This window comes from Caenorhabditis elegans, chromosome IV (genome assembly GCF_000002985.6).
Source record: "Caenorhabditis elegans chromosome IV".
NCBI classification, from domain to species: Eukaryota; Metazoa; Nematoda; class Chromadorea; order Rhabditida; family Rhabditidae; genus Caenorhabditis; species Caenorhabditis elegans.
The window spans coordinates 12508925-12532925 of NC_003282.8; the positions used below are offsets into that span (position 1 = coordinate 12508925).

Here is a 24001-nt window from a genome sequence, read left to right on the forward strand (position 1 = left end):
CCAGGCTTGATTTCGTCGAAAAGCGTTACTTCTCTTTTTAACCCTTGTATAGTTGCTTTTTAAATCGAAATGTGCCTTCATCTTGACATTTTCTCCAAATTTTCACTACAATTAAACTGAAAACAATCGGTGAAAAAATAACATTAAATATCAAAGGGTGCAGATGAAGATTTAAATTTCTGCATTCTTCTTTTATCATAAGTTATCACTCCCTGTATTTGGAAAAAAAAGTGTTCTTGAAAAAAGTCTCGAATCAAAGCGGAGACACGTTGTATTTGTTAACATGTCACGTCAGACCCGATGCTTTTTTTTTAAACATCAATAAAACTTTTTTGCAGAAATGTCGCTGGATCCACCGGAATAGCGCCCCACAAGTCTCCAGGACCAAGAAGTGGCTTCTGAAAAGCAATACGAGTTCAGGTCAAATGGAACGAGAAACCCGCGGAAAGGTTGATGTTGAAGAAATGAATGGATTTTTTGCTCGGATGTAGGTTAAATGTTGAATTTTTGTTTAAATCCCCACTTTTCTGCTCAAAAACGGACATCACAATGCACTTTTGAATCAATTTCTGTCCCATTTGCGCAAAAATACAATTTCACACTAAAAAGCTCGAATTTCTACTTAAACTGCCTGAATGTGTGATTACTGGATAAACTCAATCAATAATTCAACTACAGTACTCTTTCGCGGCACACAAGGCACCGTATCGAAATGAAGGCCACCATATTTTAGATAATTTTATTGGAAATAGGGTTATTTTTCATATTGAAACATTTTCCTTTAAACCCCTTAATTTGTCCTGAAAACTCACAAAATTTGATCTTATTTTTTCAGGTGAAACTTCAGATTACAGATCGATTACAGAAGCCATCCATTCACAGTCATCTACAGGATGCCTATATACAGTGTGGGAAAGTTCTATAGGACCCCCCCTAATTTGAAGGTTTGAGGAACTTCCGAAAATTTTTTCGAAAAACTGCTAATGCCGTTCGTTTTTAAATTGAAAAAAACCTATATACATTTTTTTCCAGAAGTTTATCTCAAAAACTGAGGTCGCGCTGGAAAAAACGTCAAAATCCAGTGTGAAACTTCTATAGGACCCCCCGTTTTTTTTCACGATTTTTACTAAAATCAACAGATTTTGGAATTTTTGACAAAGCTCAAATCAAGTTTGAGTTAGAAATGAGTTCAGATAAGCAGTTTTGACTTTAAAAAATTAATACGAAATGTTCTCGTGGGATCTCCAGACTGGTTCTGATTCTTCCGATCTTTGATGTTCAAGTCTGTTTCAAGCTTCCTGGTGCTCTCGGTAATGCCAAAACTTGATAAACTCTCTTTAACAAGTTCCTACTAAAATTCCTAGCACGCACTTTAGATGTTTCGACTGTGTAGTCAAGCTGATTTGGCAAAATATGCAGCAGGAAACAATGGAAGGCTTATCAGGAATCAAATCGTTTTTCTTTGATTACAAGGTTCCATGGGACCAATATTTCAAGTTAAATTGTCCCTCACAGATGTTATTTACTATTTTTTGCGTGAATTATTAAATGTGGAATTGTGGCATGTGTTGTGGCACACATATAGAGGCTGGAAAGCTTACTTCGAAAGCAGTCTAACTTGCAATGCCTCGAGGATCTGCCCTTTCGGACACTGAACGCGCTCAGCTGGATGTTATGAAATTGCTCAATGTGTCCCTGCATGAAATGAGTAGGAAAATTTCCCGTTCTCGACACTGTATTCGCGTGTATCTGAAGGATCCGGTGAGCTACGGTACATCTAAAAGAGCTCCTCGTCGCAAAGATCTCTCCGTGCGTGACGAACGAAATGTGATTCGTGCTGCCTCCAACTCCTGTAAGACGGCAAGAGATATTCGCAATGAGCTTCAATTGTCTGCTTCAAAAAGGACCATCCTCAATGTCATCAAACGATCTGGTGTAATCGTTCGTCAGAAACTTCGCCCTGCTCCGTTACTCTCTGCAGACCATAAACTCAAGCGATTGGAATTTGCTAAGAACAATATGGGAACGAATTGGAGTAAAGTGAGAATTTAAAAAAGCAAGAGTGAATAATTAGGATCATTGTTTTAGGTTGTCTTCTCCGATGAAAAGAAATTCAATCTCGATGGGCCTGACGGTTGCCGCTACTATTGGCGCGATTTGCGCAAGGAACCAATGGTTTTTTCGAGACGTAATTTTGGAGGAGGAACGGTGATGGTTTGGGGAGCGTTCACGGAGAAGAAGAAGCTTGAGATACAGTTCGTCAGTAGCAAGATGAACAGCACTGACTATCAGAACGTCTTGGAACTGGAGCTCTCCAAATATCTTCGTCACTACTCCAGAAAAGACTTTAGATTTCAGCAGGATAATGCGACAATCCATGTGAGCAACTCAACCCGCGACTATTTCAAGCTCAAGAAGATCAACCTTCTTGATTGGCCAGCTCGAAGTCCTGATCTCAATCCAATCGAAAATTTGTGGGGGATTCTTGTCCGTATCGTGTATGCTCAGAACAAGACTTACCCAACAGTTGCATCGTTGAAGCAAGGAATTCTCGACGCTTGGAAGTCTATTCCGGACAACCAGCTGAAAAGTTTGGTCAGATCAATGGAGGACAGACTGTTTGAGATCATCCGCACACAAGGAAACCCGATTAACTATTGATCCTTTCTTGATTTTAGTATATGAATGTTCTGTTGTTGATCAAAAATAACTGCAACTTGTTAATACGCTGTTTCTGACTGGTTTCTTGGGGATGGCGTAAAAATGTTTATGGTGTGTGTGCTAGGAATTTTAGTAGGAACTTGTTAAAGAGAGTTTATCAAGTTTTGGCATTACCGAGAGCACCAGGAAGCTTGAAACAGACTTGAACATCAAAGATCGGAAGAATCAGAACCAGTCTGGAGATCCCACGAGAACATTTCGTATTAATTTTTTAAAGTCAAAACTGCTTATCTGAACTCATTTCTAACTCAAACTTGATTTGAGCTTTGTCAAAAATTCCAAAATCTGTTGATTTTAGTAAAAATCGTGAAAAAAAACGGGGGGTCCTATAGAAGTTTCACACTGGATTTTGACGTTTTTTCCAGCGCGACCTCAGTTTTTGAGATAAACTTCTGGAAAAAAATGTATATAGGTTTTTTTCAATTTAAAAACGAATGGCATTAGCAGTTTTTCAAAAAAATTTTCGGAAGTTCCTCAAACCTTCAAATTAGGGGGGGTCCTATAGAACTTTCCCACACTGTATTATACTTTATTTTTTTCTCTGTAGAAAAAACCGAAAGAGAGTCACTACTGATGAGACCGTGCTCCTTTTCTGAAAATTGAACTCCTTAAAGTCCTAGTCTAGTGGTAACGGTCGAAACAAGGCATTTTTGTACTTTCTGAATAAACTTTTTTAATATTTTCTGGTGTTTTCCTTCTTTATTCACACTTCTGCCTTGATTTTTGCAGTTAATACCTCAGAATTTAAACCTTTTTGTTCAGTGAATATTTATTGAGTGGAAACATTAGTTTTAAAAAAAAGTTATCCGTCCGTCCTTTTGTTTGAGCTTCTTCGCATGCTATCACGGGAACACAAAATTCTGAGAATGCGTATCGCACAACATAATTGGCGCGCAAAATATCTCGTAGCGAAAACTACGTTGAGAAAACTTCTTTAAATGACAACTGTAGGGCTTGGGTAGATTTACGGGCTCGAATTTTGAAATGAACAAAAAAGAAAGTGATACTGAGAAACGATTTCAAAGAGCTCGTAAATCGACGCATACGCTACAGTAGTCATTAAAAAGAGTTACTGTAGTGTTCGCTACGAGATATCTTGCGCGTCAAATACGTTGTGCAATACGCATTCTCAGAATTTTGTTTTCCCCTAATACAATTAATTACCCATGAAATTTTGAAATTTAAAAAGTACTCTAATTGGGGATCATTATGGCACTTTTGGCATTAAACATGTTTTTTGTGCCGGTTTATTTAGAAAATTCCTTTTTCTATTTTAGAAAATTCCTTTTTCTTCAAAATTTTTTTTCTCAATTTTTCATTCAAAATTTAAATATTTTAAAGATTTGAGTAATTTTCTCTGTTCCATCTGGTAAAAAACTCCTGCATAGACTATTAAAACTCCTACATAGATTTCAGCAATTCATCCGTAAACACTGATTTATCGTGTTTTTCTTTTCAGATATGGTTCAAATACCCAAATTTGAGGCTTCGTTCACGGATTCCCGTCTCGAAGCTAGTCAACCATGCAAGAAAAGGTGAATAAACGCTTGAATAGAAAAAATTGTATGTAAAACTTATCGACTTCGTCTAATCATTTCATTTTTCAGTGGCGTAAGAAGCGTATGCGCCGTCTTAAGCGCCTGAGGAGAGCCGCAAAGAAGTAGACAAGCTGATTAATCTCCAAGACGTTCAATTTTGCTGTTAATCTGCGATTTCGGGCACCATCTCTTCAGCAATCTTTTGACAAATGAACGAGGAAATCGACTGAGTAAGAGAAAAGAAGGTAAGATCTACTGCATAAGGCACCATACTTTGTGGCGCGAAAATAGCGGCAGCAGAGAGATCAAAACGACCAGACATCATAATAAAACACTCCAAAAAGTTTTAGATTTTTCATAATTGCCGGTCAAAATTTTGACAAATACGAGCTTTTGAGGAAATCCAAAGCAATGTCGCACGTTCCGATCCCTACAATGTTTAATACGAATAATTAAAACATAATCCCAGTACAAAAAATGTAGAAACAATTTTTTTTTGGTGGACTCCCAAAATTATGAATGGCAAAAACAGTAATTATCACTTTTTGACACCTTTCAAAAAATTTCAAACACATTTTGTGGCAGGTCAGAATATCGGGAAAACACATTTTGTTAAAATCTGAAATTAGCGGAATTTCAAATTTTTGCAAAATTTGGCTCTCTCTCTCTCTCTCTCTCTCTCTCTCTTTTCGATATTCTGAGCAACCATAAGAATTTTTAGAACTTTTTTGAAAAGTGTTTTGAAATTTGACTGTTTCGTCGGGCCAGCTTTACTATTAGTCTATTTAATTTGAAAAACCGCCACAAACTCCCCTTTTACCTTTTCATTTCTCTAATAAATCCCAATTCAACTCGCTGTATCAAAAAATTCAATATCCAAAAAATGCAATATTTCAGGAAATCTTCCCAGGACAGTTCGCACCATCTGTTTCACATCGATTTATCAAAGAGCTTGAAACATCTGGTCGTCTTCTTCGAAACTACACTCAAAATATCGATACATTGGATCAGACTGTAGCATCAGACTGTAATTAAAAGAGTTGTAGAATGTCATGGATCCTTTTCAAAATGTACATGTACACGCTGTGGACAACGATATGATGGGAATGAGATTCGTGAGGAAGTTCTTGATATGCGTGTTGCCCATTGCAAAGTTGTCAAGGAGTCATCAAACCGAATATTGTATTCTTTGGAGAGGATCTCGGAAGAGAATTTCATCAACATGTTACAGAAGACAAGCATAAAGTAGATCTTATTGTAGTGATTGGATCTTCTCTAGAAGTTCCACCAGTTGCATTAATTCCTCATTGTGTTGATAAGAATGTTCCACGAATTCTAATCAACAGAGAATCCCTCCAACATTATAATGCGGATATTGAATTGCTCGGAAATTGTGATGGCACCATCAGAGATATCTGTTTCAGTCTTGGAGGCTCCTTCACTGAACTGATTACATCTTATGATTCAATTATGGAACAACAAGGAAAATCGAAATCACAAAAGCCTTCACAAAACAAACGACAGCTTATTTCACAGGAAAACTTTTTGAATATATGTATGAAAGAGAAGAGTAATGATGATTCGAGTGATGAGCCAACATTGAAGAAACCGAGAATGTCGGTCGTTGACGATTTGATGGATTCCGAGAAGAATGATTTCCAGGAAATACAAAAGCATAAGTCAGAAGATGACGATGATGCACGGAATTCGGACGCTATCCTAAAGAAAATAAAGCATCCAAGGCTGCTGAGCATTACTGAGATGCTCCATGACAATAAGTGTGTTGCGGTGAGTAGTTTTGGAAATTAAAAAGTCAAAAGTTAGAAAATATTTCTAAACAACCTACCCTACCAGCCTTACAACTAATAATTTTTTGTTCAGATTTCTGCTCATCAAACTGTCTTTCCTGGGACTGAATGCTCATTTGATCTAGAAACGTTGAAACTAGCTCGTGATGTTCATCACGAGAAACATTGCGAAAGCTCGTGTGGTTCGTATTGATCATCAAATGCCGATTCAGAAGCAAATCAATTGTCTAGAGCACAATCGCTAGATGACTTTGTACTATCCGACGAGGTTAGTTCATCATTTAAAAAACTTTCTTGAGGTGCTCTTAAAAGTATCGAAAGAAAAATTGAAAATGTAAAGCTGCAGATCAGTTTTTGAAATTTTAAACACTACCTCTGCCATTTCTGCCAACACCTATCTATAAATCATTAATTACAGGATCGAAAAACACGATACATCTGGACTTGCAACGAGCCGATTCATGTGATGGAGATTTTCAGTATGAACTATCTGAAACGATTGATCCTGGAACATTCTCGCATTTGTGTGAAGAAATGCGTATTTGAAACTCATGTTGAAAAAGTTCAATTTTACGCCAAATCCCACTGAAAAACGCGTTTTCATCTCTTGTTGAATAAGTGATTATACTTTTACAACTTTAAATTGTTTTTCAATTCTGTGCAAACATCAAAATAACATTACAAAATTTCATTCTATTACGTCCATATTGAAAACCGATGTTCTGTGTAGAGTATCATGGCTGGAATAATGAGAACACCAAGTTTCAAATATGAAAAGTCGGGCTCTTTGGGTCGAAGGTGTTTTGCAAAAGCTTTTCTTGATGGCTTTGCTGCTTGTCTGATCCTCCATTCAATAAGTTCTTCGTGTGGAATTGGTGTATCAGAAAACATTCGGGAGAATTTTTCGCAATTTTGGGTATATCTGAAACAATATTAGTTGATCTACTGTGCCTACAGTGATCTATATAATTATAAAATCACAGGATCACTAGAATGATTAATGTTAAATACCGTCAATGGTAATTTAGTTTTAAAACATTCCTACTGGTTCCAAATTCCAAGATTTTGGCGAATTTTTAATTCTTGCCCCTGTTTTGAATTGCCGCGCATTTGTATCAAAACCACGCCCATTTTTCTGTGCCCCACGTTTTGACCTCCTTTTTCTAATTTTCTAAAGAGAAAATCCGACAATTTTTGCTCTTAAAAGTATCCGACAATGACGGTTTAGGATTGACTGTTTTGGAGAAAAATATTTTATAGGACCTTTTTCTCTATCAAAACTTAGAAACAGGTTTCAAAACCAAACAAATTGCGGCACGGAAAAATGGGCGTGGTTTAGAGACAAAAGCGCGGTAATTCAAATAATGAGATTGGAAAGAGTTAAGAGTTGCAAAATCGGCAGAATCGTCGGTTTTTTTTCAAGTTTAATGCATTTTCTATCAACTTGAGCAAGAAGTACCGTAACCTGATGACCAGAAGTAGCAAGAAGTTGAGCCAATTTTGTATTGAATGAGATATGACTATGGGATAATGTAGGAACATAGAATAATATATTCAGTGTATCAAATTCATTGATTATTGTGCAAACCAACAAAATTTTGAATAAGAATTGAGTCATTCCATAGAGTTGAGGGGAACTGAATGACCGGATATGAATAATAGACTCGGATATAATTACCCGAGATGAACGAGAGAAATGAGAATGACCGAGAATTGGTAGGAAGTCGCACTTTTCAATTCAATATAGATAATTAGTTGAAGAAATTGGAGTGAAAGTTTGGATTTTTGACAAAAACACGTTAGACGTGACGATGAAACTTTACAAAGTACAGTAGATTCTACACCTCGCTGCTTTGCATAAATTTCGAAAGAAATCGAGTGAAATTGCAGTGCAGGAAGGTGTGGAGACTACTGTACCTCTCATACACATTTTTTGATCTTTCCGAGACCCGATACCGTAGTTTTGCTTCGAAGAATCGTAACATCTGTAAATGAACCGTAACTGGATTAAATTGTCACTGGTTATTTCAAGAGTTCACTATCAAGTTTCAAACATTCATTGAAGTATAATGAATTAGTATTTTTCGAGAAACATCATCGGGGAATGTCCACATTTATTCACTCGTACTCTTCTTCGTGTCGAATCTTTACTGCACAAACATCTTCAAAGTACGCGGTAACCACATCGTTTGTCGCCACAAGACGTGCTGTCAATTTTTCTTTCCGTTTATCCTTACCAAGCATCAAAGCTAGCTGGCCACTACGTTTACCAGCGACAATCATGAGCTTTTCACCGATTTCTCGAGGAATTACAGTTTCCAACCAGGATTGCCTGATATCTGAAATAATTTATAATCACGGATTTTTGAAATTTGATAGCAAAAACTATGAATTACTATCAAGTCTATCAAAATTTTCAAAATTTCCCACTAAAAGAAGTAAAACTCACTGTAATGAGTATTCCCTCGATCTTCAATCGTTACGTCATTATATCCAGCAACATCAACTATCCGAACTTTTTGTTTGTATAATGATCCTCGCTTGAAGTCTTCATCAATGAATCTAACAAGAAGATCCGTTCGAGCCCACATTTTATTATTTCTTTCGTATTCAGACGAATTTTTGTCATGTTTGGAAGACGAAGACTTCGATTTGTAGTCCTTTGAAGATTGTGACGTGGACGTTGATGGTGGTTGAGATTCAAGCTTCTTCCGTTCTATTTCAAGCAGATCTTTTTCTTTGTCGTATTCGCTTTTATCTGAATAAAACTTGATGGTTATGAAAAAACTTTTGGAACTCAGGAATTGAATTTTTAAAAATTCTAAAATTTTAAACAAAAAAGGATTTCATCAAAGTTTATACAATTATTTGTGAATTATTTCAGAAAAGAGATGAAACATTTACCAGACACGTTACAGTTCAAAATTCTTATTTACGAAAATCCTAGAATCGAACTGATGTAGTTTAAAGGGGTTTAGAGATATATTGTATTATTTACAATATTAAATTTTTTTTTTGAAAGGATTAAATAACCTTTTTAAATCAATTTCAAATCTTGATACAGCTTGCTCATTTTCAGGCTGCTAGAAATGTGAAAACTCACTTAGACATTTCGAATCTCGTTCCCTTCTTAACATGACTCTTAACTCAGATTACAGTCGAAAATTGAGGCATTACTTGTTTTTCAAATATTCTAAAGCTTCTTATAATTCGAATTCTCAGAGTATTTGCTACATGATTTCTGATTACTTGACAATACGAATTCCATTTACTGGAGCTATAACTTCTTGGTGTGCATCTCAACAACCAAATCATCTCTTGAAAGTCTTATTTTTCTTTTCAACATACTTTACTTACACTGGATGGATATTTACATTTCTTTTGACTACATTGCGGCTAGTCTCATTATACTACCCATTTCAACAGGACGAGGTAGAGATTTTTGAAACTAGTTACAAGCATTAAAAAATTACAGCTTTGCGCTCGGATAACAAAGTTCTCACTTCCATTCATCTACATCTGGCCACTGTTCTTCACATTTACCCTATTTCCAGCTCTTGGCTTCTGTCGACAAATTCTAGGTCCTTATCAGTTTGGTGCCATTTATTTTTGGTTTAGTGGAAATTTGTTTGATGTTTGATAGAGCTTTCAACTTAAAATCAATGTTTCCAAAATTTCAGATAAAATTAATATAAGGTCTTATTGGAAATTTATTATTTTGGTTCATCCTTTGCACTACTTCAACTTTGTTGCTCTTTATAAAACTGGAAAAAAATGAAAAACCAACGAAATAGTGCTCCCGTTCAAAAAGCTGAGCTATCGCTTTCTCTAACGACTTTATCAATGCTGTTTTCATTTATTTTTCATTTTGTCGGAGGGGTAAGCATTTCCTTTAGAAATTGCTTTCAATATTATATTTTTTCAGCTAATATTTATAATCAAACAGAAAATGTTTAAATATTTATTTTGTAAATTTTAGTTTTCAAGAAAAAGGCAGCGTCGTCATGATTTTGAAATAGGTACTACCCGCCTGCATTTGTGCCTTTCTGGTGACGTTGTTGTAGAATAGATAGCCCAGCTTTTTGAATTTATCTTATATCAGGAAATATTTGAGAGGCAATACTGAAGATGTTTTGAAAGTTTATTAACATGAAAGTAACAAAAAACTGGAATTTAAATTCATCCAACTTTCTGAATTGCACAAGGTTCTCTTCTGATTCTATCAATGACTATTGCGGCAAAAATCATCAATCCAAGCTCAATCAACATGCAGATCAATCCAAGGAAAGCAACTTGGAGTGTTCCATCTTCAAATACTGCCCAAGTGATGAGAGCACATCCTTCCATACGTACCATTGCATTCTTTGTACCACATTCACAAGATGTTGGAAAATTGCCGGCTGGTAAAAAGTCTTCACAACCGTTTGCTCCACAGCATTTCAACTGAAAACATGCTAGAAATATCAAAAACAAGTTTGAATTGGGCATTACAAATGAGTTTAAGATATAACATATTTTGGGGAAACTTACACTAGTGTGAACCCAATCAAGAGTGTTTTTAGTTCGTGAATTGTTATGATAGTTTGCAACCAATTCGTCACGATAAACACCGACAAACTCTCTTCGAAGCTGAAAAACGTATTTTATAAGATGGAAAAGAGATTAAGCTAAAATCGACATTTTTCTTTTATTCAATTAAAACTTTTTGTTGTACTTTTTGGTAGTTTATTGCAAAAAATTATGTTTAAGTTTAGTGAAATCTTCACACGAGTTTAATTAAACTCACATGATCTTTATTCGCTAAAAACATCACAATTGCCACAATTTTTACGACGAAAACTAAAAAAACCAATACGAGATGTACGGACAACGCAGTTTTGCTTCCAAAGCACACTGCGAAGCAGCCGCATAAACCGAGAACTACCATACATCCCCCAATCATTATAGAAATTGTCCGGTATACATAAAACTGAAAATACATTCTCAATTTTGGAGAAGCAATTGGAAATTATTACCCATTCAATATTGTCCACACTCAAAAAACTAACAAGACTTGTTCTGGCAACTGTTACTTCGAATTGGTGAAGTATCATCCATATAGAGTACCAAGTTATCATTACTCCAACAACCTATAGTTTAGCTACATTTTTTACATAAAGCCAAAATTGACTCACGATTAGTCCCAAGTTGAGGATGAAGAAAAGGAAATTGGCTAATTTCCCACAAACATTGTAGGCCATGTTTTCTTCTGTGCTGAAAGCTGATTTGTCTTATATTACAATTGCTTTACTTAGACAGATTATATCTCGGTTGCTCTTGGTTTTATTTGAAAAAAAAACGTATTCAACTTTTAAGATATACAGAAAGTTTTGGCACGTATTTTGTCTGTTCATATTTAGGCATCCGGGATATAGGATGCCAAAGTCGGGAAAAATGGGTGTGATAAAAAGTTGCTGTAAATGCGCAACCGACATCAATAGCGCCGTCACTAAAACGCCTGCCTACACGGAACTTTGCCTACTTGAGCACGATTTTTCGTTACGCCAAGGACAGGTAGGGTTTATCTTAGAAGATGTTAGGATTACTGTAAGCCAAATATGAATGTAATGTTTTACCAGCTACCCGTAGGTGTATATATATACGTAGTTGCAAAATATAATGACTAGTAACCTAAATTGTTGTTTGTATTTTTTTCAATTAAAAATAACAAAAGGAGTTTTTCTGATATGAGACAGAGAACATTAAATTTGCAGGAAAAACGTTTTGCCTAACAGCTAAAGAAATGTTTTGTTGAGAGGTTTAACTAGTCCTCAAAATGGCTTATAAAGCAACTTAAATACATTTCAGACTGATTATGAAATGTTTGGCGTCGTTGTTAATGGAAACCAAGCTAATAGATGATGTGAAGCAAAAAATGGAAAGTTCAAAAACTCAACTGCGCACACATTGGGTACGTGATTTTATTACGAAACCTAGTTTGAGCAGACTAGACATTTTGCTCTGACATCTAACTTCATATCTTGCTAGAAAACACATGCTACTTCTAATGTAATAATATTAATCACAGACCCCTTCTAGCATGAAATCGTTTGATAAAGGTGTGGGTTCAAATTGATGATTATAAAAAAAAACATTATTTCAATATTTGGATACTTATACAACATAGTTCCTCATGATAATGTCATGATAAAAACTTCTCAGTCCATAACTTTCATTTTTAAATTTTTACAAAATGTGAATATATTTATTAAGTTGTATGAATAGTTCCAATTTTCGATGCATCTTTCCAAAATAAAATTTTCTGTTTTTTAAATGCAGGATGTGTCATATAGAAGATCCACGGACCAACACAAATCTCACAATCATTTCCAAATGGCCGAAGAGCAATGAAATATGCTGTCAGTGATGGAAATATTAAGAATATTAACTGAAAAAAGAATGTTTTCAAAGAAAATTAAACATTTTTATAGACTTACTGCACATGCCAGGTTTGTCAGAAACGATAAAAGCATGGATAATGTTGTCAGCGATAGAGATAATTCCGCTCGTTGGAGAATTGCACTTTTTCGATTATTTTTTAACTTCTTCAGTTTTATTAAAAGTGTTAAATTTGAAATAATGCATAGGAGAAGCCAAATGGCCAAATTGAGCACTAAGCCATTTATCAACTTTATCTGAAAAATTTGAATTTTTCGATAAATAAATTTTAAATTTGCTAACATCAAACCAGTTCCCCGTAAACCAAATAAAAATAGAACCAAATTTATAAGGGCCCAAAAGTTGTCGACATGATCCTAGAGCCGGTATCAGGGAGAATGTAAATATGAATGGGTAGAGGTAGATGAATGGAATTGCAAAATTAGATAGCCGGGCGCATAGCTAAAAAAAATTTAGCAATTGAATATTAAAACATGAGTTACTTGATTATGTCTGCGCGGGAAATAAACGGGAATCAATCGTAACGTTGATAAAAGGAATGGAAATAGCCATGAAACATAAGTGAAATATATAGAAAAGAAAAATAAGACTTTTAGGAAATGATTTGGTTGTTGAGATGCACACCAAGATGTCATGATTCCGGTGAATGGGAGACGGATAGTGATATAATCAGATATCATGTAAAATACGCTCTGAAAATAAGAACCATTTCATGAACTTTATGTGTTTTTGAAGTTAATCTTGTCGCTGCGATGGGTAAATTGCTTTAAAATACTGACTATAAGATAATACTAAAGCAAAAGAGTATCAGAGAGCTTTGAAAATTCACAGGACACGTTCACAAATAGGTGTTAAAATTTTTTAATGAAAAATACAAAGGAACGTTTGTCGGATTTTTCTTTTTTAAATTTCTTCGGGAATTTGCGAAACCACTTTAGTTTATTTTTCTCTCAAACCCCACCGTAAGCTGAGCCATAACAATCACAAAAAATACGTGTGGATTCATAGTTGCTTCCTGTTTTCCAACCAAATTCCTATAGTAACATTTGAAAACTTTTAAAATAATAAACGCAGTTGGTACTAAGTATGTCATCGGAACACATGCAACAAGCACTGGAAATGTGAAAAAATCAAATTTATAGTCGATATATCGTTGATCTCCTTGAATTGATACATTGTTCATAATGTCCATAAATTAAAATCTCTGGAATTTTTAAATTTATTTGAAACGTCTAAAATATGTCATAAATGAGCAAGAAAAATATTAATTTGAGGAAATAGATAAAACGCAAAATTGACCAAATCCTAATTGATATGCTCATGAGTGCAGTTAAACTTAAAAAGCGCACGTTTTTCTAGACATTTCCGTTTCCAAAATAACCCAAATTATCTTGATTTGAATAATAAATTTTGCGAGGGTTAAAGACTGGAAATGTTTCATTTTGGTGATTAGATTAGGGTAAAAAAGGTGAGAAGAGAGTGCATATTTTTTGACTAAATCTGCTAAAAATAAATGTAGGTTAGAAGTTAAAATTATGCTCCTCTACATCTTTACATTAGAGCATTATTTTGTTGCCAAAAAGCTTATCTTTCCTCAAAACCTTGTTTTTTTTGCTAGAATTTTTCATTGAAAAATGTCAGGGAAAGATTACTAGACACGCAATTATGAAAACCTGGCAACACACAGTGATTCAAAACTTAGAGTAATTATGAGTAGTGCTCCTCACAAGACATATGTACAAAAGATGATGCATTTTATGAAAAAGTGTTTTAATGGTTGCAGAAAACAGAAAATGTAGAAAAACAAGGACTTTCCCGGTGGGAAATTTTGAATTGGCAAATACTGGGAATTATAAATGGTAAACAGCTCATAAAAAGGGTAATGGTTTTTGCAATATCAAATATTGGTTCCGCATAAAAAAATAGGTGAAAATATAATTATCTAACAATTGGAAAATCGGAAATCATTTTACGGAAAGCTAAGGTTGATGTTTTTTTTAAAATAACCACAATAATCTTCTCAAATTTAAAATTAAATTTTGTAAAAGTTGGAAATTCCGTTATTTGCATTCATTCATGCGTCATGAAAAGTTTTTAAAAATTAGGAAAATGTTTTTGTAAGAAATACTCAAGGTTTAAGATGTGAGTTTCCAAAAAAAATTGAAAAACTTGAAACCGTTTGAAAATCTGCTCTCAAAAACTGATTCAGATTTATGGTAACAGCATCAAGTGTGCGAAACAGCAAAACTACACGTTTTTGCTATAATTTGTTATGAAATAAAATTCAGACACACTTTGCTAGACATGACGAGCAATTGAGAAAATGTGGCATCACATGAGGTATAATTCAGGGATTCGAAGTTGGGCGTAATTATGAGTTGAGATCACCGCACGACACATGTGCTGAAAAATGTACTCGATTTTTCGAAGTTTAAGGTTTTTGTGATTACAGTCAAATATCAATACCGACGCATCAGGAAGAACAAGTAGTTTTTACTTTTTTTAGCCATATACTTTGGCTCATCATCAGACTTGGTCAGCAACCACAAAATTCTGTTCAATTGGAATATATGGTGACATAATTTAAATCTCTCAACAAGTTTCACTCAATTTTAATCTTAAATCGGATGTTTTCATTTTGAAAACAAATCTAAATTTCCAAATCTAAGGCTTATAAATTTAAAAGTTTCACATCTACTCAGGACCCATTTCTTGCCTAGGATCCTACCACGAAACCTCTTGGCCACTGTATCAAAATTATTAAAATATTGTTTTTAAATTATTTTTTTCTGTCTTTTTATTCGTCCCATGATTATACATAATATGAAAACCGAAGTTCGAAAAGTATTTTTTTCTTTACAATTGCTTCCTTTTCTATAATTCTTCTAACTCTTGGCTGTCTAGACATACATTGCAAAATTAAAGAATATTATGTATTACTGAAAAATGTTGATTTTGTTGTAGTTTTATTGAAATTCAAAAAAGACTGAACTACAGTAACTAATGGGGAAGGATAAGAAAACGGCAGAAAAAGAATGACAATAAAAATTACAACGGTGTTCCAGGATCTTCCAGCTCGTCCTCCACAAACTCTGTAATCGAGTCAGGGTTGTGCTTCAGTGCGTCCCTGTATGTCCTTTTGAAGTGAAAGATGATCTGCTCGGCCTGCATAATCTGGAAGTCCACCTTGACTTGCGCGTCTTCAAAGTTCGGATTGAAGTGCATGCCGAGACGTTGGATTGCGATTTTCAGATCCGCAAGCAGCAAGTAGGCATCTCGTGCCAGATTCTTCCGGTACTCCACGAAGCTGTCAAGGTTCCATGCCGATTCGCGGAAGAAGTGCTCGTACACTCGTCCCATTTCGTCGACGGTCAAGCGGCAGTTCTAAATATAATTAAATTTTTCATGTAAAATAGAGGTTAAGGAATTTGATCATATTGATACATTCCCGGGATCTGGCTCTAGCTTCTTGTCCAAGTTTGACCCAAAAAATATTAACTTGGATTAGAAGTTGGCTAAACTTGGGCAATAGTTGGGCATGACTTTGGCGCGCCAGAATGAATGATTTTGACAGTTACGCAACCCGTCTGATTTCCCTTAATCCCTTCCGAAATACCACTCACCATAACCTTATCAGCCAGTGGATCATCTTTTGTGTAGGCCTGGAAAATGTCTTCAAGGCCTTTGTCAAGCTCTTGAGAAGTCTCCAAAATCTTGTTGAGCGTCGCCTCATAACGATCCGCATAGATCTGAACATCCAGTTGCATTGCACGCCTTCCGGCTGGACACTGAAATTATTGAAGGTTTTTTTCAAAATTAAATTGTGAAAGATCTCACCTCAACGAGCTCACAACGAGCATCATAGAGTCGCTGAAACTCTTTCTTATCCAAATCCTCAGTCATCAACCGCGGTGCCTGTGGGAGTAGATAATAGTCGACTTGGGATCGTGCAGCCCGACGTTCGTATCTTCCTGGGGAATACCGGATAAATGCATCATGACACTGCGACTCCGGCTGAGGAATATTCGGAAACTCCTGTGACGCCATGATTCGGCGATGAACGGCAAGGCATTGTCCCATGATGGTGGGGAGGAAGTAAGAATGAATGGGGGAAATTGTCGAGATGGTCTGGGGCTGCTAATTGTTTTTTGTCTTTTTATATTTTTTGACCAATTTTTCTCAGAATTCATACATATTTTCGATAACAAGGAATACTGTAAATTAGGAAAAGGGGAAGCAATAAAAATTCGTAAAATTATAACAAAAGTGGAGTGAGACACAGAAATTTGGAAAGGGAAGTGGATTTAAATTGCTGTGGGAACAGTCTGAATTCTCCTTAAAATTTAATTTACCGGATTATGAAGAAATTTCCCAAATTCCAGTAGGCAAGCACGTTTCCTCCTACTGTATTCTTGCCTGCCTACAAGCTTGCCTACTGCCTAGGCATCTGAATTTTTGCAAACAATTAAAGGATCGGAAATAATTTTGCAAGTCTATAGGCACGTTTTGTAGGCAGGAATCAGGTGTAGGTCTCCTTACAAGGCAGATGTGAATTTTTACGAAGCAGATCGGGTCTCACTACAAAACGTGTCGGTTACTGTAGCTAGCAAGTTTTCTGAATCTTAAATTTGATCTGATAGTGAGCAGATAAAAAACGTTAGTGGGAAATGTGGTCTCACTTTGAAGATCAAGTTTCAAATTGAAATTTCGAATAAGATTGAAAAAATCTACCATAACCATTAGTTTTCATGGCGAGACCTCTCATGAATCATGATTACATTTCGAAGATTTTGGTATGCTGATTTGAAATTTGTAAATTTTGAATCAAACATTTTTTATTAACAAATAAAAACTTCAAAGTGAAAAATTCAAAACGTCCACAAATTAAATTTGACATCCAGATTCATATTCTTCTTATTAATTTTCCACTTAACAATTTTTTTTTCTTCCAAATGATCCAAAGCCCACACTAACGGCGTGAAGCAGCAGCTCTCATATCACGCAATGCTTTCGGAGCCTTATGAAGATTGGCGACTAGAGCCAAATATGGAAGACGGGGTGGTCTTGGGGCTGGTACCCGGATCTTTCTGGCTCTGGGGACTTTTGGCCCTTGTGCTTCAGAGCCTTGATGTGGTTTTTCCTTGATGCTTCTCAAAGCTTCCAACTTTTTTTGAATCTTCAGTGCTTTTCTCTCCAGTTTCTTATCTTTTTTGGCTCGTTTCTGCTCCTCTCGACTTCGTTTTAAGGTCAGTTGAAGTTCGAGTTTCTCCAATTTTTCCAGCTTTCTTTCCGGAGTGTTTTCCTTGGAGCGTACCCTTTTCTGGTGTTTCCCAACATTTCCCAGCTTGGATCTCAGTCGTTTCTTTCCACCCATGTTATTCTTCGGGGCTCTTTTCTTCCCAACTTTCACGTCATCTTTTTCTGAAATTTGCGAATCTCATTCGAGTATGTAATATAATCTGCCAAACGTAAACTAGACTTATCACATAGATTTATTACGATAATTTGCTCGTCAAATCTGTTGTTTATAAAGTTTTCGCGTCAAATTTGCGTATTTGCTATACCGTTCAGTGAACTAAAATTTTCCGAACACTACAATCGACGCTCAACACTAAAAGTCAAATGTAATTCCTTACTAACCTTGCGTACTCATAGCATCTCCCAAATCCTCCTCCGGCTCCACCTGTGGCTCCTCCACCTTATTTCTCTTAAGCTTTCCCACTGTAAATTTGAGCATTTTCAAATTTTTCTCGACTTTAAAAACTTACACAACTTCTTGCCCATTGGCATTTTCAGTTCAAAGCAATTGATTTTAGCAGTACAAGTAACCACTGAAATTGCAGGCACTGAGGAGGGTTTTTGTATCAATTTCTTATCAAAGAGTTTTTATCATCAATAATGTTTATAAGTGTGGAATTCTGAAATAGTGATGTTGACTATGAGTAAGGTAGTATTAAAATTGAAAATGTCATGTGAAATGGGAATGTTGACAGGAAAGATTATTGGAAAGTATGGGGAAATCGTGAGACCCAGAGGGAAAAGATGGGTGACGGGATTGCGAAATCAAAGTGTTGAAATTTTTAACTACAAAATTCACTAGAAATATGCTTAACAAATATTACACCCAAAGCATTTCAGCATTTCGAAAATTTTAACTTAGGCAATGTTTTAAATTTTTTAATATTCGAAATTTTCATTAACATTTGATTTTTTCAGACTACTGCCAGGTACAGCAACCCTCGGTTTTTACTGTGTGACCAATTTTTATCGATGACATAAAGTTATGGTATATTTATATTCAAATTTAAGTTTTTAAGTTTTCTGATTTTTAATCTTATGAATTACTATACAATTCAAGATTTAAAACATCTAACAGCTCATCGTCGTCGTTCAACATCTCCCCAACTCAAATTCAAATCTAGAAAAAGTGCTTTTGTTCCTTACAAAAACCGCCAAAAGGAATGAGTAACAGATTGTCATATCACTATCCCATCACATTGCCGCCGGAAATTGGCAAATAGAAAAGGACGACGGGTATTTGAATTCAAACTGGAAAACATTTTTGTAGTTGGAAGAGTCGAATAGTTTTGGCAAAGTTAATGCAAATCTACCTAAAAACCTAAAAGAGATGTTATAATAATTGTGTATTTGTAAAAATCATGGAAGCCGACACTTTACTGATCATATTTAACTTTAAAAAAATCCTTTTTCTCACATTTTGTTGCCTGAAAACTTGAAATATTTTAGGAGTGAAGAAATTTGGAAAAAATCAATTACCGGTAATTACCCCCTATGTTCCAAAAACATTTAAAATCCTCTTTCCCCCATTCCTAATCCATCTATTCATCATCATCTCATCAATTGTTTATGCACCTGTTCAGGAAGTGCACATAACATCTAATTGTCCAAAAAGAGTACACAAACCGGTAGAAAAATCGCAGTTGAAGAGCCAGTAATCTGTCAGTAATCTGATTGGAATTCGAGTGAACAAATAAAAACAGGTGTATTGGAAATGTTCAAGTAATTTTAAATATCACAGAAACGTAATTAGACAACATTTTCTGCTGATTGATGGGTTGATATTTTAAACCTACACAATCAAAATTCGTATTTTTATTTTCAAACGAGTAAATTCAAATGCTCATGCTGTGAAAGTCGTCTGAGAGCTTGCTGTAGCAAATCACAGAACATCCTTTGGCAATATCTTCATCTTTCCGTTCAGGTGGCGCCAAGTCATTCATCAAAGATTTCAGTTCGGCTTTTTGAATCGAAAACTGAAACACACGGATTGTTAAGTCTAAGGATATTCAACTAACGTTTGCTCCAGCTCTCTCAATACATCCCAAAATATCCAAACGTTGGAACAATGTGTACTGCCATGGATGCTCACGGAGCAGTTCAGTTGCAGTTGTCGCCGCCTTTTCATTCAAACGAACATCATCAAAATCGAGAAGAGCTGGAAAATGCTGTACTATTCCTAAGGAGACGAGAAGATACGTTTGATGCTCATCTGCAGTTGCCAATAGATTTCCAATAATCCACAGACATTCCTGAAATAACCATAGATAATTTCTAAGCTCGAAAATAAATTTTGTTTCAAAAGATGTGTTCAAAGCTAACTACAGTATTGTCTCTATTGTACTTGCACCCTCATTAATTCACTTTGACGGCTCATATCTTGACTGTCTCAAGTGTTATCAAACAATTTCACTATCAAAACGTAGAAAAACATTTTGCACGTATTTCTTCAGTTGACAATTTTTTGATAAAACGGAAGTGAATCGAGATATATGCCCTGTCAATGTAAAACAATGGTGGTGCATGTCTAATAAATAAAATACTGTTCATATAATTTTATATCAGCTTACCTTTCTCAAGCGTTTGTCTCCAGTATGAATCCCAGCCATCACCCATTCATAGAAAGCATCTGGATCATCCATTACTGAAAACATAGATCCTATTCAGTAATCAAATAAATATAAAACTAACTGTAATCCACGTGTCTTGGAGCACCGGCAACAACGTTTGATATGATCCATGCGGCTTCACTGTGATGCTCCGGAGATGACATTGCAATATTCTGAAAAAATATTTTTAATTTTCAATTTTGATGTCAAAAACGTACCATAACAACTCTAAACTTGGGATTATCAACCAACAGATCAGTCTGAACATCATTCCCGACTGCAATATTTCCAATAAGGCGGAGGCATGAAACATTGCATGACTTGTCCGTTTGATCAATAAATTTTTCGAGAATATGCTCAACAACGTAGTTTTGGGAAAGAAGCATGTCGATCTGAAAGTTTTAGTAAAGAACTTTGATTAACAATAATCCGAAAACAAACCCGTGTGGTATCTAGTGAGTTGTCAACCAAATTGGCAAGAGTCCATAAAATCATTGAACCACATCCCATATTATCGACAGCGTCTGTGTCGAGTAAAATTGCAGACAAAGCACAAATAAGTGAACGAGCTACTGGTGATGGCATCGTTGTTCGGCCACCGGAAAAAATATTATTGACACACCAAATGAGTTGGCGTCGGTCTGCATCGTCGAGTTTATACGACGTTTGTAAGTTTCTGGCGAGTATCTGAAGTTGGAATTTATTTAGACATGGTAGACAGGCATGCTTTCAAAGGCCAGACGCTTGCCTGAAGCGCCTGCCTAAAGCGCCTAAATGCAGCCGTAACAGTTGTTTTCATTTGTGCTGTGGATGGATTCTAAAATGTCCTACAAACCCTTATAATTACCTTCAAAAGTTTAGGTGATCTACATTTCAATTTGCACGAAGAACAATCAGCTGCAATATTTGCAATTGCCCAAACAGTTTGACTTGAGAGACGAGCGTTTTGAGACCGAACGAGTTTGATCAAGATATCTAGACAATTCTGAAAAAAAAACAATTTTCCTAAAAATCAATTTTCAGACTGACCGAGTTTACAAACAAGTGAGTAACTTCCTGGCTAATACAACACATATTAGTGATAATCCAAACAGCGTTAACCTCACTGTCAATGTCTAACGTTTGATTACGAAGAGCATTGAGAACGCCATTCTTCTAAAAAAAAGAGTTTGAATTAATTGAAACAATTTCGTCGGAACTAACAATTCTTCCATAAAACTGCTCCTTCAGAGCGATGTTCGATAAATCTGACTGATTGGCAAAAGCTTTACGAAAAAAGTGTAGAGCTGTGGACAGTTGAATACGGCATGAGGATTCGAGCATTGAGATGATAAAGGAAATGTCAAATGTTGCTGATTGTTCAGGTTGGGAATTCTGTATAAAAATTGAAGTATAGATAGAAAGTTGCCGTCCGAGTGAGGCTAACAAGTCGGACGTTATGCTTTTTTTTGGCTTTCCTTTCTGCGTATCAGATTTTTTTGAATTTCATTATAGCGAGCCAACACTGTGTATTTTGAGATGGAAGTGCAATTGTGCTCCAATGTCAAATGAAAACGGTCCCATCCATAATAAGAAATCGAGATCACAGTTTAACATACATAACGACCACCAAATTATGGTTTTCAATTTGCGTTGGAGCGCGAGTGCAACTCAACTACAAAAAATTCAGGTTTTGCCCCGCCAAAAAAATCATTCTTGGTAAACCATTGCAGCATAAAAAAAGAGAAACATCCGATTTGCCAGCCGTCTGATTCTGATATACTCTTACCATTTCCTGCTTCGCTTTCTTTGTAGATTTAACCATATTCTCCGCGAGTGTAAAACAGAAATAAAGTTATATTGATTTCATTGGAAGTTCCACGTGTTTGTTTGCACGTATGAGAAAATCCGAATGGAATATCGCGTGGAAGAATTGCAGTGATTTTGAGTGAATTTTTTAAAATTTAATTATCTAATACACTTCTTATTAAAATATATTTGAACTTTCTTATAGTTAGTGTAAGCAGAAATCCCTGCAAAGAGAATTTGTGAATTTTCAATTTTCCCACTTTACACAACATGTTCCAAATCTAATGCCCGTTCATAACCTAGGTCACTAGGTTTTAGCACTTAGCAGACAACAAGTGTGAATCTTCCCTATTCTTAGTTTAAATTTCTCTTCTTCTCTTCCCACGATTCTCCGGGATCAAGTGTGACTTTCCCTCGATCTACCAACAAGTATCTAGAACGATGCCAACTTAATACATAAATAACATACGCCAAATTGTGTGTTCCTCTCGGTTCCATCTATAGATACCTATCTCCTGTGAAGCTGTCAATTAATCGAGGAAAATTTGGCAAGATAGAACGTGGAGCGATGAAACGCAGACAGTAGAATTTGTGAATTTTTAGAGGTCGAATGTGTGTTCACACAAGTTCTTGAAAAAAGATTTTATCTTGAGCAAGGGGAAATTAGAATGTCACACATGCGAGATTTAAACATTTTTGAATTAAAATCGATCCTGTGAAACATGGGCTGCAATGAAATGGAGCCCGAATTTGAGTCCTTCCACCGAAAATGGAAAGTCTTCTTTTCGCATACATTTGTTAACGAACGACATATTTATAAGCATTAATCTGAGTCAAATATCAGTTATCCATGTGACGTCTCTTATGTAATGCCGCTCGCCAAACTTTAGCGATACAGCTGAAAAGAAGAACCATGGTTGTAGTTCTAATTTAACAGCAATTTAAGCATCTAGTCTTCTTATTTCATTACTTATTAATTACTATATAATTCCTCATAAATCTTCATAATATTTCTAGCACACCCGTGTTCCCATCTTGTCCAACTTCTCCCCAACTCAAATTTAAATCTAGAATAAAGTGCAATTGTTCTCTACAAAAACCGCCAAAGGGAATGAGTAACAGATTGTCATATCACTATCCCATCAAATTGCCGCCGGAAATTGGAAAATAGAAATGGACGACGGATAGGGTATTTGAATTTGAATTTGAACAAAATACGGGGTTCAAAAATGTCAAACGTCAGATACAGAATCTGTTGCGTAATTCCAACAATGAAAATGATGAAAATTTTCACCTGGGAGAATGTTGCAAGCACTTATTACTGAATTCTGATTATGACTTTTAGACCGTGATTCAAAGTCAAACTTTGAAACTGGTTAAATTTTGTATTTTTTGTAAAAAACAGTTCGTGATTTATTGTGTTATTTAGTTTCAAAATTTTAAATACTAATTTTGAACCATGTTGAATTTATTCCCCCTTTTTTCTTATTTTTTTCTAACAAAAAACATGTATACAAATTTCCTTCCAATCTATAATAACCTCTTTTCACCTTTACAACATGTACACTTCCTGTCAATGGTCTAAAATTGATCCCACGTGGTGATGGGTGTGATGTACCAACGATGGATTGACGGAAGTCTGGTGATATCGAATAAGGCAGGTGTGCACTTGAACCACTAAATTTATTTTTTTGGTATTTCTAAATTTAATTCTCAAGATCTATAGGTTTATACAAATCTATCTATGGTTTTTACAGAGCGGAACACGCTAATATGGTTGGTACCGTTGTAGATATTTTCA

At 35.5% G+C, this 24001-nt stretch overlaps 5 protein-coding genes, 2 non-coding genes and 4 pseudogenes across 11 annotated transcripts; 3 read left to right on the plus strand and 8 right to left on the minus strand.

The window, feature by feature from the left end:
* Positions 1 to 4244: 4244 nt before the first annotated feature.
* F53B2.7 lies at positions 4245 to 6617 on the plus strand (annotated as a pseudogene). Its single transcript has 5 exons — positions 4245 to 4256; positions 4329 to 4504; positions 5157 to 6047; positions 6141 to 6335; positions 6486 to 6617. Coding segments are annotated over exons 1-5 (1406 nt in total).
* Positions 6618 to 6763: 146 nt separating this feature from the next.
* F53B2.10 lies at positions 6764 to 7685 on the minus strand (annotated as a pseudogene). The gene is made up of 2 exons: positions 7527 to 7685; positions 6764 to 6989 (listed from the first exon to the last, which is right to left on the minus strand). Coding segments are annotated over exons 1-2 (385 nt in total).
* Positions 7686 to 8185: 500 nt separating this feature from the next.
* Positions 8186 to 9204, minus strand: F53B2.1 (annotated as a pseudogene). Its single transcript has 3 exons — positions 9171 to 9204; positions 8517 to 8825; positions 8186 to 8406 (listed from the first exon to the last, which is right to left on the minus strand). Coding segments are annotated over exons 1-3 (564 nt in total).
* On the plus strand, positions 9203 to 10046 carry sru-10 (annotated as a pseudogene). The gene is made up of 4 exons: positions 9203 to 9499; positions 9543 to 9701; positions 9748 to 9946; positions 9993 to 10046. Coding segments are annotated over exons 1-4 (709 nt in total).
* Positions 10047 to 10194: 148 nt separating this feature from the next.
* On the minus strand, positions 10195 to 11326 carry tsp-4 (Tetraspanin). Its single transcript, NM_069995.4, has 5 exons — positions 11242 to 11326; positions 11083 to 11196; positions 10854 to 11036; positions 10598 to 10696; positions 10195 to 10510 (listed from the first exon to the last, which is right to left on the minus strand). Exons 1-5 carry the CDS (start codon positions 11305 to 11307, stop codon positions 10247 to 10249), a joined length of 726 nt encoding a protein of 241 aa, NP_502396.2. The 5' UTR covers positions 11308 to 11326; the 3' UTR covers positions 10195 to 10246.
* A 988-nt stretch (positions 11327 to 12314) lies between these two features.
* sru-13 (Serpentine Receptor, class U) lies at positions 12315 to 13697 on the minus strand (the record flags this gene model as incomplete). Its single annotated transcript, NM_069996.2, has 5 exons — positions 12315 to 12494; positions 12544 to 12741; positions 12788 to 12946; positions 12988 to 13197; positions 13467 to 13697. The coding sequence occupies 5 exons, from the start codon at positions 13695 to 13697 to the stop codon at positions 12315 to 12317; spliced, it is 978 nt and encodes a 325-aa protein (NP_502397.2).
* F53B2.13 lies at positions 13605 to 13701 on the plus strand. Its single transcript, NR_056833.1, has one exon. It is a non-coding gene; the product is annotated as an Unclassified non-coding RNA F53B2.13 (non-coding RNA).
* Positions 13702 to 15456: 1755 nt separating this feature from the next.
* Positions 15457 to 16585, minus strand: eak-4 (the record flags this gene model as incomplete). Its single annotated transcript, NM_069997.2, has 3 exons — positions 15457 to 15889; positions 16129 to 16293; positions 16343 to 16585. 3 exons carry the CDS (start codon positions 16583 to 16585, stop codon positions 15554 to 15556), a joined length of 744 nt encoding a protein of 247 aa, NP_502398.1. The 3' UTR covers positions 15457 to 15553.
* A 721-nt stretch (positions 16586 to 17306) lies between these two features.
* Positions 17307 to 18472, minus strand: F53B2.8 (Coiled-coil domain-containing protein 86). Its single transcript, NM_069998.7, has 3 exons — positions 18274 to 18472; positions 18146 to 18226; positions 17307 to 17926 (listed from the first exon to the last, which is right to left on the minus strand). Exons 1-3 carry the CDS (start codon positions 18293 to 18295, stop codon positions 17475 to 17477), a joined length of 555 nt encoding a protein of 184 aa, NP_502399.1. The 5' UTR covers positions 18296 to 18472; the 3' UTR covers positions 17307 to 17474.
* A 1132-nt stretch (positions 18473 to 19604) lies between these two features.
* F53B2.5 (Importin subunit alpha) lies at positions 19605 to 22223 on the minus strand. The gene is made up of 10 exons (NM_069999.5): positions 22181 to 22223; positions 21616 to 21786; positions 21442 to 21567; positions 21260 to 21397; positions 20854 to 21099; positions 20631 to 20804; positions 20495 to 20585; positions 20374 to 20447; positions 19822 to 20055; positions 19605 to 19779 (listed from the first exon to the last, which is right to left on the minus strand). Exons 1-10 carry the CDS (start codon positions 22214 to 22216, stop codon positions 19639 to 19641), a joined length of 1431 nt encoding a protein of 476 aa, NP_502400.2. The 5' UTR covers positions 22217 to 22223; the 3' UTR covers positions 19605 to 19638.
* Positions 20659 to 20679, minus strand: 21ur-14689. The gene has a single exon (NR_056834.1).
* Positions 22224 to 24001: the final 1778 nt, after the last annotated feature.

Excerpts from the sequence above, each read along its gene's own strand:
- tsp-4 (NM_069995.4), bottom strand. The coding sequence starts at position 11,307 with ATGGCCTACAATGTTTGTGGGAAATTAGCCAATTTCCTTTTCTTCATC. Across the intron at positions 10,697-10,853 it reads TTTTAGCGAATAAAGATCAT|CTTCGAAGAGAGTTTGTCGG; the intron begins GTGAGTTTAATT and ends TACGTTTTTCAG. Across the intron at positions 10,511-10,597 it reads TTGATTGGGTTCACACTAGT|TTGAAATGCTGTGGAGCAAA; the intron begins GTAAGTTTCCCC and ends GCATGTTTTCAG.
- F53B2.8 (NM_069998.7), bottom strand. The coding sequence starts at position 18,295 with ATGCCAATGGGCAAGAAGTTGT. Across the intron at positions 18,227-18,273 it reads GCCAATGGGCAAGAAGTTGT|TGGGAAAGCTTAAGAGAAAT; the intron begins GTAAGTTTTTAA and ends TCAAATTTACAG. Across the intron at positions 17,927-18,145 it reads AGATGCTATGAGTACGCAAG|AAAAAGATGACGTGAAAGTT; the intron begins GTTAGTAAGGAA and ends CGCAAATTTCAG.
- F53B2.5 (NM_069999.5), bottom strand. The coding sequence starts at position 22,216 with ATGGTTAAATCTACAAAGAAAGCGAAGCAGGAAATG. Across the intron at positions 21,568-21,615 it reads AGCAGTTTTATGGAAGAATT|AAGAATGGCGTTCTCAATGC; the intron begins GTTAGTTCCGAC and ends TCTTTTTTTTAG. Across the intron at positions 20,448-20,494 it reads TCCAAGACACGTGGATTACA|TAATGGATGATCCAGATGCT; the intron begins GTTAGTTTTATA and ends CTATGTTTTCAG.